The sequence below is a fragment of the Aegilops tauschii genome, chromosome 6, assembly GCF_002575655.3.
Source record: "Aegilops tauschii subsp. strangulata cultivar AL8/78 chromosome 6, Aet v6.0, whole genome shotgun sequence".
NCBI lineage: Eukaryota > Viridiplantae > Streptophyta > Magnoliopsida > Poales > Poaceae > Aegilops > Aegilops tauschii.
Genome location: NC_053040.3, coordinates 3,270,323 through 3,288,173, shown reverse-complemented (window position 1 = coordinate 3,288,173; position 17,851 = coordinate 3,270,323). Strand labels below are relative to the sequence as shown.

The 17,851-nt window shown below is 43.1% G+C and overlaps 2 protein-coding genes across 2 annotated transcripts; both read left to right on the top strand.

Moving 5' to 3' along the window:
- The first annotated feature begins 5,348 nt into the window (after positions 1 to 5,348).
- LOC109736662 (immune-associated nucleotide-binding protein 9-like) lies at positions 5,349 to 7,583 on the top strand. Its single transcript, XM_040392514.2, has 4 exons — positions 5,349 to 5,881; positions 6,586 to 6,863; positions 7,175 to 7,339; positions 7,428 to 7,583. Exons 1-4 carry the CDS (start codon positions 5,623 to 5,625, stop codon positions 7,578 to 7,580), a joined length of 855 nt encoding a protein of 284 aa, XP_040248448.2. The 5' UTR covers positions 5,349 to 5,622; the 3' UTR covers positions 7,581 to 7,583.
- Positions 7,584 to 13,108: 5,525 nt separating this feature from the next.
- Positions 13,109 to 15,873, top strand: LOC109736659 (multiple organellar RNA editing factor 2, chloroplastic). The gene is made up of 4 exons (XM_020295869.4): positions 13,109 to 13,560; positions 13,755 to 13,852; positions 13,956 to 14,021; positions 15,523 to 15,873. Exons 1-4 carry the CDS (start codon positions 13,130 to 13,132, stop codon positions 15,672 to 15,674), a joined length of 747 nt encoding a protein of 248 aa, XP_020151458.1. The 5' UTR covers positions 13,109 to 13,129; the 3' UTR covers positions 15,675 to 15,873.
- Positions 15,874 to 17,851: the final 1,978 nt, after the last annotated feature.

The following is a 17,851-nucleotide window of genomic DNA, read 5'->3' as shown; positions in this document are numbered from 1 at the left end:
TATGATGAGCCATATATGACACCATCTATGTAACAACCCTTGCGGATTGAACATGAGGGGATTGGTAGGTGAGAGAGAAGAGGATGAGATCGAGAGCAAGAAGATGGGGAGCAGGTGAGATGCAGAGAAACGAGATGAGGGAGTTCTGATATTCCACCTAATGTGAACAACACATCACCCATGAATACATTAAAGCCTAGCTGGCTGACCTATGGCCCACTTGTCACACACACACACCTAACGACGACTATCCGTCCTCAGCTTCCAATGGCCTTCTTCTTGTTCCTCTTTTCCACTTCAGGATTGGTCATGTCTGAACAAGAGTGTGTGACATTTGCCCCTCCTTGAGTTGGAGCCACGTCTTCAGCACAATTCATGCTGGGAAACCATTGATGCAGAAAGTGATAGTCCTCCCAGGCCGCACTTGCAGGTGACAAAGTGGTCCAATGCACAAGTACCTGAGGAATCGTGAGGTGGCACTCCGGGATTGCTTAAGGAATGAGAACCCCAATCGTGAGGTTTAGTGATGTTAGTAATTGGTTCAAGACTGGTGTATGATCCATCGTGAAATGGCTTGAGTTGCGAAACATGAAAGGAGGGTGAATCTTGTTCTCTTGCGGCAAGTCGAGCTTGGATGCAAGGGAGCTATATGGTTGAGGATCTTGTACAGCCCAAAGAACTTGTAGGCAAGCTTGGGACTTGGCATGCTAACGACAGAGGACTAGACGTATGACCACCGCCGACAAACTAGTGCTCTGTAAGTTTGCGATCCGCTTGGTGCTTCATGTTGTCTTGCGCATGTATGAGGTGTGCTTTGAGAATTTCTGTGAACTGCTAGTGCTCCACCGTGAGCTCGTGCAGAGACTCTGATGTCTTGGTGTGGAAGAGATTCGACAGGGCACTAAAATTTGGGTGCACACCATAGAAATCTTTTAACAGAGTACCGCCAATGGTGTTGTGTTGGCTGGAGTTGTACTAGAACTACGCCATGGGCAGCCAGCACTTCCAGTAGCACGGCATGTCATGGAGGGCACAACGTAGGCATTGGTGCCCACCAGCGCGAAGAGGTCCCACTATAGAAAGAACATGTAAAGATCTTGTCGCGGTCCAAGACGATGGTGAGATGCAACGCGAAGGTGGTGGTGCTAAGCGCAGGAACAAAACAAATCGTGGGAGATAAGGAGAGATGGCCTAGAAGGATCGTATCGCACCAGGAGCGGCGAAACGGGGGTGAGGAATACGGCTCAACTCTAGTGCTACTAGGTGAGGCGACATCATTCCTTTGGGAAGGATTGACGGCATGGTGGGGGGGGGGGGGGGGTCGCGGCCTGATGGATGTTCTTTCATTGTGATGTTGTAGACTGCAACGTTACCTGATAGCTGTTCCTGCGTTAGCCTTTTGCTCCTTTTTGTTATTGTAGTGGCAGTTCCCTTGCTATCTTTGGATAGTCCTAGGATGAGCTTTCCCTTTAAAGCTAGTTGTTACACATTCTCTGTAAAATCACTAACAAATGCAAAGAACGAGAATATTGGTGCTTCAGTGTCCTAAAGATTAATGACAAATGAAATATGTTAATTGATTGACGCGCAATGCTAGAAATTGTTGCTATGTACTCCCTCCGTCCTAAAATAATTGTCTCAAGATTGTACTAAATTAATTTGAGACACTTATTTTGGGATGGAGGAAGTATCTTTCTCTTTCTAGTTTTGTAAACCAAAATTTAGAAAGAAAAAAGGTAAACCCCGAAGTTTCGGTTTCTACCGAACGCCCAGGCCTACTTTGCATTTCCACATTTCATATGGTTTGGTAACATAGCACGAGCATCTTGGGATGCCGCCATGGAGCCGCACTAGGTTGTCATCGAAGGATGCATTTGGTTAGGGCCCCCTGCTTAGAAGGTTGTCGCTCGTCTGATTATAAGGATGGGCAGGATAAGGATATCCATTATTCCTATAAAATCTCTAAATGAGAGTTGGTAGGTTCGCCTCCTCTCCTTTCTTGATTTTTTTTCTCCCACACCCCCCTCTCCTTTCGTTTCCCATTGATATTTTTTTTGTTAATCTCAATCGATACCACACAAAATAAAAACCAATGTTAATAGAGAAACTTGGAATAATCTAAACCAGTCGGTACTTTCTCAAAAGCATTTTCTACACTTACTCAACCAAATCAAATTTACCAAAACCTCAACTAAAGCAAAATTTTCCTTACCTTTCTCTACCCATACTCAAATCAAATCATGTTAAATTTTATAAAAATCTCAGTTAATCAAAATTTTCTTGCCTTTCCCTACCCACACTCAAATCAAATGAAATCTACCGAAATATAGAATATAATGGGTGAAGGTATATGTCCGACATGATTGCTCCAAAACAGAGGGTATGCGGAGCCAGCAAAATCTGGCAAACGAAGCCAACCACCCCCTTAGTCTCACCCCAAACCGTTTATCTCTTGCTCTCACCACTTCCTCGAACTAGAAAACACCGGAGTCACTATCCTCTCTCTCTCTCTCTCTCTCTCTCTCTCTCTCTCTCTCTCTCTCTCTCTCTCCTCCCTCGTTTCTCTCATAGGCGACGGCCATACAAGAGTAGAGGTGGTTGGCATCGTCGCGTATGGACCCAGGTACATGGCAGTCCTGTTGCGATGCCGGCAAAGTGAGGGCGCGAGAGGGGCCGTTCCAGGAGTGCGGCCGATGATCGGGCAACACATCAAGGTCGACAAAGGCATGCGGTAGACGGCCAAAGGAGTAGTGTGCCGTGGGTGCCGGCCATGGCGGGCGATGGTAGGCCTACCAGGACGCGCGGCGACAGCGCCACCACGCCACCCATGGGTCTGCATCTATCACGACCGACGTATTTCCGGAGTGTCAGACGTCAAGTTGTGCTGCTCCGGCGGGCACTGAAGGTTAATCCCCCCCTCCCCTTTATGTGGCACTTCAACCGGTTTGAATGGCAGCCCATTAATAGGATAGGTGTCTAGTCATCTAATCCTGTTTTTATGCCGGTTGTGGCCTTTTTCTTCAGACTTTGTTTTTTTCACTCCGTTTACAGGCTGGACTATTTTCAGACTTTGTACTCCGCTGGAATGTTTTAATAATATATGGCCGTATGCATCTGTCGGATGCAGAGGTCGGGGGTGATCCTCCTTCTCAAAAGAAATGTGGCGCTTCATTTTTCTTGTTCATATTTAATCTAGAATATTGCTTACCAGATAATTGATTAATTACATCTAGATCGCACGCGCGTGATTCCATCATCATGGGGATCATACCGAAGCTATTTCTGCCTTGGTCCCTTGTACGTTACAGAGGTAACTTCAATTCGTCATGTATAAACCCAATTGCATTCTGTATCTTCAGTTTTTTTTTTTTTTTTGAGGGAAGCGGACTGCCGAGCTAGGTAGCTAGGGTTTATTGCCGATGGGAGAAGAGGTTGGTCAAGATCCGGATCCGGTTGGATCTCCGCTCTAGTTCCAGGTCCGGTTGTAGATGCTCTACTAGTTTCTTCTCTGGCTTTAATTTGTGAATAGGTATTGTGTAGTAATACATGTTGTTTCTTGTATGGGATTGGCTTCATCGTGGAAACTTAGAATTTTGGAACCAAAGCAATTATTTATCTGCTAAAAGGTCCTTCGAATTTATCAATGGTAACAAAATTTTGATGGTAATCTCACCATCTCAATAAGAAAAGGTCACCTCTCGACTCGTATTCACCGTTCATCCCTCCAACCAAACACATCATGCCTATCTCCAACCACTTTGACATGCTACCCATCCAACAAAAAAGTGACTATACCTAGCTGGGAAGTTGCAGGCCTTAACTCTTGCATCGAGGTTTTCACTTACTTGCTGAGTCAATATTTATTTATTCATGGAAATAAGCGGGCATTCAACTAGTCACAATTGAATGCAATGTTTTTTTAAGCTAGAATGCAATGTTATCTAAAATTCATTAAAAATACACTAAAGGCCTCTTTGATACAAAAGGGGTTTTATGGGATTTTTTAAGAATTAGTATCCTTGAAAAAATTTCGTACGTTGGTCGTTTGATTCGTAGGATTGAATCCTATAGAAATTTTTTATAAGGATTAATGTACTACATTTCATAGGAGTTCTAGCATCCACCCCAACCTCTTAGATGAATTCCTTTGTTTTTTTCTGTGATACGATAAAATCCTATAAGAATCCAATGAGCATGTCATTCCAATCCTACGTTTTCTTGTTCCCGCGTTTTTTGCTATCCCGCAAATCAAAGAGCTCATGCATGTTGCATGGTAAAGAATTCTCATGCATAGATCGGATGGTTGCGAGTGGATCAAGCTAGTAAAATTAACGGTTATAACAATTCTGATGATATGGAAGCACACACACTGAAATAATTAATAGTAGCGAGGATGATGCCCCGTTCTTTTGGCCGATTCTCCCTGAATTTTGAGAATCGAACCTCCACCCAACTTCTCTCAGTACCTATATTTTTTGACAATCCTACTCCCTCCGTCCGGTGAAGAGTGTATGTTTGGCTTTAAAATTTGTCCATCAAAGAGTGTGCTTCTACCTTTCCATGCACTTTAAAGTAGAAAGAAAATGATTCACTCTCATCACACGGTAATCAAGACCAATAATATTCTACACATGATCTCCTTAATTTCTACATGCACTTAGCTCATTGGGGGTTGGGTAATTAAAGAGGAGAGAGGTGGTGGCTTGCACCTTCCCAATGCATTTTTTACTCCACTTCATAATTTGTCCAAAATTTTCTATATGTACACTTTTCACCGGAGTAGTCGTTTACATTCTAACTAGCTATTGGGATTGTCAAAAAAATATGGGTTCAAGATTCTGGGGGGAGGTTCGATTCTCAAGATTGTGGCAGAATCGACCAAAAGAATTAGGTCTAAGAGTCTATTAGGTATATACCGGATGAGCGGCAACTAGGAAATACCCTTTGAACCAGACGGACGAAAAACAAATCTATACTATACTTTTGTCTAACTTTTTTTAACTATAAAATAGACTGATCCTTTGCTCGAGCTGGTTGACAAAGGCTGGACGAGCATAATTTTTTTGGACCCCGCTAGCTGGCGACAGTTCGTCCGAAAGGATGACATTCACAAACGTTTTCCGAGACAATTTTTTGGCATAGAAGACATTTAGAAAAAACCATCATTCACATGGTTTGAATCGAGCCGCTGTGCGGGCCATTGCTGGGACCTTTCTCGCAGCGAACGTTCTGCCGTTTTTTTTTTTTGCCATTGACCAAAGCATTGACCGTCAAAATTCCGGTGGAACACGAAGCGGTGGACGTCCTCGTGAACTGGCGACGCATTCAATCCCCCCGGCCGCCGGACGGTTGCGCTTCTCAGCTTCCGAGGCGACGAACAAACACCCTCCCTCCACCTTCTCCTTCCCCTATTTGTGTCGTCCACCTACTCCGGCGCCGTCTCAGCTCCCGCACGCCCCACTTCTCCTCCCGATGTACTGTTCCTAGAAAAACCTCCGGCGAATGTGAGGCCGCTGTGCCTGTGCGCATGCACAGCGTAGTCATCTATCTTCTCCACCTCCTGGCTGCAATCTCTGCTCTTCTCAGTTCTCACCGTGTTTCTTTCCAAAGATCCCATCCATCATGGGCGGCGGCGGTGGCTGTGCAGACGGGGACGGGGACTGGGCGGTCCTTCCCTCCCCTCCGCTCTCTGACGTCACCGTCGCCCTCGTCGGGAAGATCAGCATCGGGAAGAACGCCATCGCCAACTGCATCCTCGGCACCCACGCCTTTGCGCCCGAGTTCGCCTACGTGAGCGTCACCGAGACCTGCCAGAAGAGCAGCGCCACCTTCCACGACGGCTGCGGCGCCACACGCACCGTCAACGTCATTGACACCCCAGGTAACAACGGAGTCCCTGCCTAATTACTCAAGCATGTCCGACAATCTGTTTCTAGTACTGGTCATGCATTCAAGATGGCGCACCTTGCCTTTGCCAAATAAACTTAATCTTTTTTTTGTGAGAAAAAGAACCTTATTCTTAGAGGGGATCACATGTTCGTTCCTAGTAGAATCTGGACATTTATCCAACATTTGTCAAAATTTGTGATTTTTAATGAAAATCCAATTATATTAACACCCTTTAACTAGTATGCAGTTCAATCAAATTGAGCCATGTTTTGTCTTTCTAGCAATTAATCCATCTTTTTTTTTTCGGATGGAAGCTATTCTTCTAGAGCTGCAACTATCTTCCTATATGGGCTATGCATGATCGATATCATGTTTCTTTGTCTGCATACTCAACGGCAAGGCACATAAACAATGCTACCATATACCTTTTGTTCCTCTCCACTCTGTCACCGTCTCATCACATATTATTTGTTTCATTTTTTGTAAAAAATAACATTTATTTCATGATATGAGGGCAAGTGCTCCTCAATGTCACATCAACACTGTTATCCCATTTAGTGATGCACATTTAAATTTTGTATGTTTGTTTTTGGTGGCCTTTATTTTGTTCCGAGTGCTGCATATGAAAAACTAAACATGCATCAATCACTTCATTGAAAGCTAAATTACTATGGCCTCACTACATTTTCTTGATAGGCTTATTATTTGACATGGAGATCTCAACTGAAGATTCCCGTAAAGAAATCATCAAATGTATTGAGATGATTAAAGATGGCATACATGCCATGATTATGGTGTTCTCGGCCACATCACTGTTTTCTTGTGAAGAGCAGAATATAGTTGAGTCGATTAAATTGTCTTTCGGTGACAAAATCTTTGACCACATTATATTAGTATTCACACATGGGGATGCAATGGGCAACGAAGTTGCTTGGAAGAAAATGCTAGCCGTGAGGTCCCCGGTTTATCTCCAGGTCTATTCTCTATCTTCTTTTTTATAATGAGAAAAAGGTCTATTCAATATCTTAGTTCTTAACACTAACAATAAATTGTTTCAAACTGCATTTTATTTGATTGTATTGTTAGAACGGTCTATTCTATGTCTTATTTTTAAAATTGAGAAAAAGGTCTATTCTATATCTTAATTCTTAGCACCAACAATAAATTGTTTCAAACTGCATTTTATCTGATTGTATTGTGAGAATGGTTCTTGTGTGTTGCTTGTATCCACCAGTCGCAATCTTCTTGCCTATATAGCTTATATTTCCATCCTCTTTTTTTACAGGAAATGATAAAGCTATGCCAAGATAGGGTTGTTCTCTTTGACAACATGACCGATAATATTGAGTGCCGTGAGATGCAACGCAGGAAATTGCTTGCTGCAGTTGACTTTGTTATATCAAGCAATGGTGGCAAAGCATTTTTCTACCAGATGCTCCCTCACATTCAGGTGGTTGATTGGGCTTTTACTCGTAGTAATATTACAATTGTATGGATTGACCTGTCTGTTCTCTCACCTTTTTATTCCCTTGTCCCAGGAAGCAAAAGACGGACAACATGAGATTAGTGTTCATGGATGTTCAGCAGAACGGATTTATGAACAACCGACAAGCATAACAAAGAAGGTAAAACATTTTTGGAGGCTCGTCAACCTCTGTTTTTTTCGAGGGTACGCCAATGGCGTACCTTAGCTTTATAGAAGAGAGAAATTATGTACAAGAGATTACAGATTTGTTGATTAGGTGTCAGAAGCCGACCCTAACCAAGCCTCCACCCCACTCCCTCACGCTACTCGACTACTCGGGTGCTAGTTGTCGTCCAAAAGCTCTTGCCGTGGCCCATGTCCTCAAGTCGTCGAAGATCATGTCCACTATATCACCCTCGTTCTTGATCTGGCCTTATCCGAACACCCTCGCGTTCCTTTGTTTCCAAAGTGTCCAGCAGATTAGCATCACAAACGTGTCAAACCCTTTTCGAGTTTTCTTGTGAATTTGTTTCCTCACCTCCGACCACCATTGCACCAACCTAGAGTCATTTGCAGGGCAAAGCTCGATCCTCAAACCCATTCTATCGATGCAACGAAACCACACTTGCCGCCAGAACACACATTGCTGCAAAATGTGGTCGACCAAGTCCTCCTCCTAGTCGCAAAAGGGGCATTTCGAAGTTCGGTCTTGCAAACCATGTCTCATCCTTCTATATGACGTCCACAATCGGTATTGAACTGCCAACCACATGAAGATCTTGCACGCCAGTGGAGCCCAACATTTCCAGATGGCTCAGAATGAGTGGAATCTCACTCCTCCCTCGCAAAGCATCTTGTAAGCTGACGACGCCGAGTAAACTCCTGACTCGTTCCACGCCAAGATGGGTCGGTCCTCTGACTGAACATCCAATTGAACCTCCGAAATGATCTCCCGCAACCCGATGAACTGAGTCAAACCTTCCGTGCATAAGTTCCCCACTACGTCGTTCATCCAAGAATGCATGCCTAGAGCCTCTCCCAATGGTGTCCAGTTCCCCACCTCAACACTACACCAGAGTATGTGCAACCATTGATGACGGATGAGGCGGGCAATCAGTGGTAGTCATGTCAATCAAGAGGCTAGATAAAGGGGGTCTTTGCTCAGGTTAGATAAAGGGGGTCTTCACTGAACCATGCTGGACTTCACGTGTACAGGATCTGTTTTCAGACAACTATCATCTTACGTAGCAACTTCTGTAAATTTGACACATCTATCAACTAAATGCCACACACTGTCCATATTATTTGTGAAAAAAAGATAAAATCTGAACGAAACAGTGGTGGAACAAACTGAAAAAAATATCAACATATATCCCTTGCAATGGGTCAGAACAAACAATGGAGTTGTTGATTAATCAATCATAAAAAATCTGAACTATTTCCCTGAAAAAGAAGTAACATAAAAATCAGAAATATATCGGAAAGAAAAATCAAAGCGTGTCTATGCCTCTCAATGGATCATAGGAAACAATGTAGTTGTTGTCTTGCTGCAGGAATTCATGAATTCATCAAGTTCCAAACTGGGCCGCATGGTAGGAATAGACCTTTTGGTATTCCACATGCCGTTCAGATCATGCAGGTTAGTGGTATTCTTGTTGCAGTTTTGCCCCTTGTATTTTGTCTGTCTCTCGTTAAAAATTTCACCTAATGATGCATGTCTCTATGATTCAATTCTATTGACATGTAAATTGCACGGTGCCAACACAAGGAATATCACATTTATTTTCAACTGAAGACATTAAGAATACCTACATCTATAAAGTGTTAGGCTATGTCCTTCCATGTGCCAAATAAAGAAAGTTAAGAATTGAGAAACTACCAGGCATGTCCTATTATATTAAGATGACTTAGCTAGGTTTTCTTGCTTATGCATCACTCAGGAAAAATAGCATGTCACATAAAGTTCAACGTGTACTTTTCATCTTTTGCAATTCGACTAGCTTATCTCATGCCATGCTAGACGCTATGTCTTGGAGAGGATGGGTTTTGAAGACCATGAAAGTTTCGAAACAAAGAAAATTCACCTAAGGACCCATCATGGTTACAAAAAATGGGAAGCACTTTGCAAGATGTATGGTTTTGATGAGGGTATGGTTGTCACCATGGATCTTGGTGATCCTGACATCGAGCAAGACAATATGGACATTTGGGTCCTTGTTGATACGCCTCCAATTTTACCGTTATGTGAATTTCTCAAACATAGTTATTAACTAATTTATATTGTTTATTTCAAAATAGTTGACAGCTTATTTCCATTGACAGCTTATTTTGATTGTTCAAACAATGTGCGAAACTTGGTAGACAGAACCTACTACACCGATGGCTCTGAGTTAACTTATAAGGAGAAAAATCATCTGGTCGGATTTTGTATTGATCTTGAGAATTACAATATCTATTGTAAAACTCCTTCACATTATGGTCAATACGTGCCACTAGTGCACGTGTTGAACTATGGTAACTACTATGGAGATACCATGGTAAGATTTTTTACTATTACGACATTCGTACATCTTTTGCATACTTCTAAAATTAGTACATCATTTCTAACTATGAAGTTATTACTATGTTTTTCAACAGATAATCCCAAAGGATTGTGTGCCTCATTTGATGTATCAGAGCGGTCGCCTTAATGTTTTGAACATACGTCCAGGTCATCCTACGAATCTCAACTGTCCATACCGGATTTCTAAAAGAAGTGGAGACATGCAAATCAAGGAATGGAAAAATGTATGGACAGTCGTAAGGAGGTTCTTGGAAGCAAAAGGAAGCGAAGCGCAAGAATTAGAGATAGGATGATCTCCATTCTCCATAATGGAGAGTCAGGGTCTATATTGTTTTATGCTATTTTACCTTAAAGAGGGTATTTAGGTCCTACCTAATACTGATGATCATGTGCTAAAAACAATTAAGTAGGGTTGGTTCGATGACTATGAGGATGATGATCGTATGACTTGTTATTAAAAACAAGTAGAAGTTGTATGATGATTAGTGGGACTTGTTATTATATATGATGATGCATGATGCGAGCATGAAGAGTTATTATCAATGAAAAAAATAGCGTGCTAAAACAAAATAGCGCCGACCTCAAAATATGCTATTAGCGAGACGTTGTACACTGATATATTTAGCGAGACAATTCTCAATATGCTATAGCGTGCTATTTTTTTCAGTGGTTATTATACATCAGCGGGTGAAATGAACATGGATTGGACTGAAGTGAAGACAACATTCATGTGGTGCATGTCGAAAGTAGTACAATCCAAACTTGATCAAGTTAGGATTAGTATTACTTTCGACATGCACCACATGTTGCCTTCACTTCAATCTAAACCATGTTTAGGCATAGCAGTAGCATTGCTAAACCAAGCACGGAGATATAAGAGAGGACACTTCTCTCTATTAGCTACCTAATAACAACCTAAATTAACCCCCAAAACCCCTAAACCAGCCCCTTTAAAAAAAAAACCTCAGCTCCAGCCAGATGCTGACGCGTGGATGCCTATTGGCCCCGGTTGGTGTCACCAACCGGGACCAAAGGCCCCCCTGTCTAGGCCGGCCGCAGCGGCCACGTGGAGGACCATCTGTCCCGGTTCATGTAAGAACCGGAACTAAAGGCCAAGGGCATTAGTAACGACCTTTTAGTCTCGGTTCATAAACCGGGACAGAAGGCCCTCACGAACCGGGACAATAGACCCTTTTTCTACTAGTGTAATATTACATGAGGGAAGAAACTGTGGGCTAGTTGAATGGGTTGATCCATTTTGGCCAGCCTCAATGGAGAATGCATTGACCAAGTTGTGGGATAAGTATGAAGAGTGCAGGAGGAGTAAGATTGAGGAGAATCTGGAAAGCTCATTTGCTGTTCAATCTGACACAACAGAAGATCAAGCTGCAGACAAGTTATGAGAGGTTGGTTGAAGATGTCAACGGCCTCTTGGATGCCTAGGAGCAGAGGGCTCAGATGCAGAACAAACCTGATGAGAGCAAGCTGCAAGAGAAGTATGACATGCTCAAGAACCTAACAGTTGCGCAAGCCAACGTCATTAGGAACATGAAGTTGAAGCTTGCTGAAGAGAAGATTAAGTTGCAGGCCCACATTAATGAGCTTGAGAAGGTTGTGGAGCAGACCAAGCTGAAGCTCAATGGGATCAAGGCCATCTTAGATGAATGAGCAGTATAATTTAATATGTTGATTATTAGTACCATCAGCATGGTTATGGGATGATGAGTACTATAATTATGGTTATGTAATGACTACTATTAGATGAATGATCTACTAATATCTAAATTATGGTTATGTAATGTACCTATTTAGCATTAAGCACTATCATGTAATATGGTACTTATTAGTTATGGTTATGTATGGAGCCAGGAGAGCCATCCCAATCATCCGCCTCCGTGTGTGTGCTTCTACTCGCTTTTTTCATAGGGCAAATAATTAGCACTCGTGACCACTTTAATAGTTTTAACTTGGTGGCCGTGTAATTTTTGACACATGAAAACCCCTTGCCTGGTTTGGCTTCTTCAACTGAACAGCAGAACCCAGCCAACCGCATGGATCTTAATGAACAATGTTATGTCCATGTATAATTGTAATGGTTTATAACCGAACCGGGATAACATCACTAAATAGGCGGATTTTCTAGGTCTAGACTTGACTATGACCGTTGGCCATGATTGGGCTTCAAAATTAGTATCATAAACATGAATTTCACACTGTATGGATGTAGAAAATAATTTTAAAGTTTGTAATAGTCGTGAGGCTTCTTCGATTCAAAGGAATTTGCTAGGATTCTTTTAAAGGATTTGCATTTGATTTGTGTGATTGAAATCCTTCTATTCATGTGCTTTTCTGGTTCTTGTGTTCTGTTTTCAAATCATAACGATCAATGCGGGCAAATGCCTTCTGGAGTAAAAGATGTATTCCCTCCGATCCATATTAGTTGACGCTGAAACATACACATTTAAGTGGTAGATACATCCGTTTGAGCGACAACTACATGGATCAGAGGATACATTTTCACAACTTTTCTTTTCGCATCAAAATCCAGGCATATTTTGATTTAAAAAAAAAGACAAGAAAGACCTCTGGAAAGCATGATTTAGGTAATCCAAAACTATAAATCCCAAAGCCAGTGCTTGGAAATACAAACCTAATGAGCTGTTGTTTATGTCAGGTGAATTCCGTACCAACTCGACAACTGCTGCCTTAACCGAATGAAAGCACGTTTGATATATCGATTCTCCCCTTGATCAATAAATACAATATTTTGGAGCGAATTATCAAATGCACGCCCACTACTACTCTTTTTAGGGGTACTAATGCTTTTTTTGTTAGACAACCTCGCCAAGCCTTATTAAACCGTCACCATGTTTATAGGAACGGACAAAAAGATCACCGGGTTGGCCTAACCAGATATGGCGGCCAACCCCTAGATGTAAATTCGAGGACCTGAAGTCATGGACAAAGTCACACAAATTAAAAACAGCAGAGTACTTTTGACAATCCCTCCTCCTCCTCCTTTTTTTTTGGTTTTGTTTTTGAGGATCGAGAAAACCAAACTGCCGCGGGGCTTCAGTTGGCCGGGAAAAAGCCCGTGTGATCCTGAGCCCACACACATGCGAGAGCAAGAAGCCCATCTAAGCTTAAACCCCCCGTAGGTCTCCGTCCCGGCTCCATCCCGAATTCCCCATTCCCCATCTCCCTCCCTCACCATGGCCGCCGCCGCCGCCGCCGCCGCCATGGCCCGCAGGCTGCTCTCCCCCACCACCACCTCCCACTCGACCACCGCCCGCCTCCTCGTCTCCCGCCGCCTCGCCTCCGCCCCGTGCTTCCCGCGCGCCCCGGCGGCGGCGGCGAAGGAGATGCTGCGCCCGGCGGCCGTCGCCTCCTCGTCGGCCTTCTTCCTCCGCGGCGCCGGGGGCGCCAGGGGCATGGCGAGGCGGCCGGGGGGCGGCGACGGGTACGCCCCCGCGCGGGGCGGGGGCGGCGGCGGGGACCGCGCGCCGACGGAGATGGCGCCGCTGTTCCCCGGGTGCGACTACGAGCACTGGCTGATCGTCATGGACAAGCCCGGCGGCGAGGGCGCCTCCAAGCACCAGATGATCGACTGCTACATCCACACCCTCGCCAAGGTCCTCGGCAGGTACCCGTCCAGCCTCTATCCCGTTGTCTGAGAGCGGCTCAGCCTGTCTCGCTCGCTGCTAGGAAACGAGTGGCAAAGACTCCAAATTTGAGTCTTGTTTGGGTTGGGAGACTAGTTCCGCGCTAGTTTCTGTCAAGTATCGTTCGTGTAAGCCTGATGAACTAATATTGTTCTATCTTCGGATGTTGTGGCAGCGAGGAGGAGGCCAAGAGGAAGATTTACAACGTCTCGTGCGAGCGCTACTTCGGGTTCGGGTGCGAGATCGACGAGGAGACATCCAACAAGCTTGAAGGTTTACCTGTTATCCACATCTAAATTTACGAGGGCTGACCTGTCCTGCTTCTCCTTTCGGTAGATGACAGCTTGTCTAAATACATCCGTTGGTTGTGCTGCAGGGATTCCTGGTGTTCTGTTTGTACTCCCCGATTCCTATGTTGACCCTGAACACAAGGACTATGGAGGTAATTCTGGACATATTATACATATCCTGCAACCTTCTTCTGCTTCTTTTTGAATGATTGTTTGAAAAATGCCATCTATGGAAGGGAGTTAGACTACTGTGTTCTCTGGGATTACGGCTGCTTAAATCGACAACCATTTTACATACTTGTAGTACTGCAGTATATCTATTGTCTTGTGCCAACCAGCAAGATATCTATGTCTAGTACTAGAAGCATTTAAATGATTCCATCTATGTTGTACAGTGCAGCCTTATCGCAATATATTTGATTCCTGCTAATGAACTTTTAGATGGTTATGCACGTCGGTAGAAAAAATTGATCATGAAACATACCCTCTCTTTAATTACAAACCCTTGGTGCTCTAATCTGTCTCTGCTGAGCAATGAAGCCTAACACACACTATCAAGTGCTCTAAGCATTATGTATAATACATTATTAATGCACCTTATAAAGTGGTAGGAGCAATGTGTATCATTGTGTATTTATGACTATTGTCAATTTTCAACATTCGTTCTGTATTCCATGTTGTTGACGTCGAGAGAGTGATTCTTGCTATGGGCATGTAAGTATGTAACAAGTACCTGCATATTCCCTGAAGGTTATTTATTCCCCAAGTATTACAAAATATTTGTACAGGTTCGAGGTACAATAAATTATCATGAGACATATTCCCTCTTTAGTTACAACCTACAACCATTGCTGCTCTAATCTATCTAGGGTGGGCAGTGATACCTAACACCTAACACACGCAATCAAGTGCTATGAGCATTGTTTGTATATACTCCCTCCGTAAAGAAATGTAAGAGCGGATCACTACTTTAGTGATCTAAACACTCTTATATTTCTTTACAGAGGGAGTATATAACAGTAACAGTGCACGGTATCAAGTGCTATGAGAATTTGTATGTAACTACCGAAATTTGCTATACAGTCCATGTGGCTGAAGCAATGAGGTGCAGTGTGTGATTCTTGCTTTTAGTGCTAATGGGATCCTAACAAGTCCCTGTATATTCTCTAATGGTATTTGTACTGACAGAACATGGCTAAGTATCTGTAGAGATAAGAGAGGTGCCTCTAGTATTGATTATATCTAAGAGAAATGCTCTGCCTTGCTAATTTTACCATGAAATTTGGGGTAATCACCTAGTTCTGGTCAAAGCAAGTGATTTTCCTGAGCTATGCCTTGGTTTGCGGACTACTCCCTCTGGTCACAAATATAAGATGTTGTATTTTATTTTGTGTGAATCGGATGCATATATAAATGTTTTAGTGTGTTTGTTCACTCATTTTAGTCCGTATGTAGTCCATATTGAAATATCCAAAACATCTTATATTTGTGAATCAAGGGAGAAGCACACTATTAATTTGTCCCTTCGCCTTGATGTAGTGTGCAAGTTTCTGTTTATGAAACGTTGACACAAAAGAGATGCTTCATTCACTATGTCTTGCTTACATGTTTGGTTGTGATAATCTTATTCTGACGTTTGGTTGTGATGTGCAGCCGAGCTGTTTGTGAATGGGGAGATTGTGCAGAGATCACCCGAGAGGCAGAGGAGGGTGGAGCCCGTGCCGCAGAGAGCGTCGGACAGGCCGAGGTACAACGACAGGACCCGGTACGCGCGGCGGAGGGAGAACCAGCAGCAGCAGCGATGATCCATCACACGACCGAGGCGGAGGCCAGAGCCAGAGGCAGCCTGCTGTGCCTGTTTCACCCCCTCGACATAGCGAGTAGTTGTTATTGCTTGGTTTTAGTAATCCGTTTCGTGTTGCCACTTTGTTATCTGTATGTATTTGACTACTTCGAACTTGAAACTAAGAATCTTGATAGCATAAACGAATTTTAGAGCTGTGAGTCGTGTACTTGTGCTATCTTGTCGTGTGGAAACTTGAACGGTATAAATGATCCGAGCTGAGATTTTTGATTGAGGGTTGAGGCGTGGCAGAGCGTCTCCACCTGAATATATTGCTCAAAATGTGTGCAATGTTACGGGAAGGCGCCTCAACTCAACCTGAATCAGCAGGTAGATGGAGCCTCGGCCTACAAATCTTTTGCTTCTTTCACAGGGGACGAGAGTATGCCCATAAAGCTTCAACCTCGCTCCACCACCATGGAGTGGTGGAGATCCAGTATGTGCTTGGAAGCGGTGGAGAGTGCCTGTAGCAAGGTCTTAAGGTTGTCCTCTTGTTTCACAAAGCTGCCGCCCGTTGTGTATTGTCACTAGAACATATAGGCGCGCGTTGCTGCGCCTGCCCATGTTGAAGAAAAAAAAATGCGGAATCTGAAGAATATCAATATGCTCTTGACCTTGCATCCTCACGGATAGAAGAAGAAGAAGAAGATGTATTCAATGCAATCGTATTGATATGTGAAGGATACGGCCGTCCAACAGTATCATACGGTGACGGTGCCGTCTAGACAAACAGCACGATGGAGTCGGCTCTAGGCCATGTTGTGAAATAGACATTGAGCTATTATTCTTTTATCTAAAATACATATGGATGTTCTGAAATCTGCCATGTTGTGGGTGTGAAAAAAAAAGGACATAGTTTTGAAAATATATGTCTTCAATGGTTCTTCCTGTGGAGCATAATCAAGCCACTGTCAAAATTGACTCCGGAATTTCAACATGCTCTTAATTTGCTGTATCTGAAATGAGGACGCCACGACAAGAGCAGAAACTGGATATACACCCACCTACGAAGAAGATACTAGGACATTTTCATGACAAATGCTCAAACATGTGTATATAAATTGATTTCCGCAAAAAAAGTTTACTACTCCCTCCACTTAAATGAATAAGGCGCACACACATTTCAAAATCTAACTTTGACCATCAATTTAACAGCCGGGGGTATTCCTCCTTTTCGTAAAAAAATCAATTTAACAAACCAAATGTGGGTTATACCTAATAAAAGTTATACCGTTGAGCTCATTTTTGAGAAAAAATTAGTACTGCCTTCGTGCGGAAATACTTATCGCTAAAATTGATGTATCTAAACATATTTCAGTTCTAGATACATCCGTTCGAGTGACAAGAATTTCCGGACGGAGGGAGTAGTATAATTTTCAAGTCACATAAGTTGCACTTTGAGAAAGGATAAAATAAGTAGGGAGTAGTATAATCTCTCCCTACTCCACGTTAAAGAATTCTGATTCAGCCGATTCCCTTGCTGAATGCTTGTGTTTCGTACTTTCATTTAAGTTGCCTCTTTCTAGATAAAAATAAGTGTACTGTCTTTTGTGTTCCACATATCACATTTGATTTGATCTCTCTGGGGCAGAATAAATACTGTATGTTTTACATGTGGGTTGATGCACAGAAGTCATTTGCTGCACGTCCTTATTCCTACAAGCTTTACTATTATATCTTGATAGCATGTGGAATTTTGGATAATTGCAGCGCCTCACCCCGCTCCACTCCATGCCAGCCCCACAGTCATGTTATTGAACATTGGAGAGAAACCGAGCACCACTTTTCACTTGAATTAGAAACACCAAAGGTTTGGGATTATGCTCGTGACGACTATGTCCATCATGTATTGTGTCCAAAGCAGATGGTATGTGTTCATATGTAATGGTGGTGCAGTAATGGATGAAGCTCCACTAGTAGAAAACGGAGCTTTAATACCGGTTCATAAGGGCCTTTAGTGCCGGTTCTGCAACCGGCACTAAAGAGTGGAGACTAAAGGCCCCCTCCTTTAGTACCGGTTCGGCACGAACCGCCGGTACTAAAGGTTTTTTTTTTGAAAATTTTGGAAAAAAAATTTGATTTTTTTTATTTTCAATTTTCTGAATTATTTGATGATTTAGTGTCTAATCACCCCTCTTA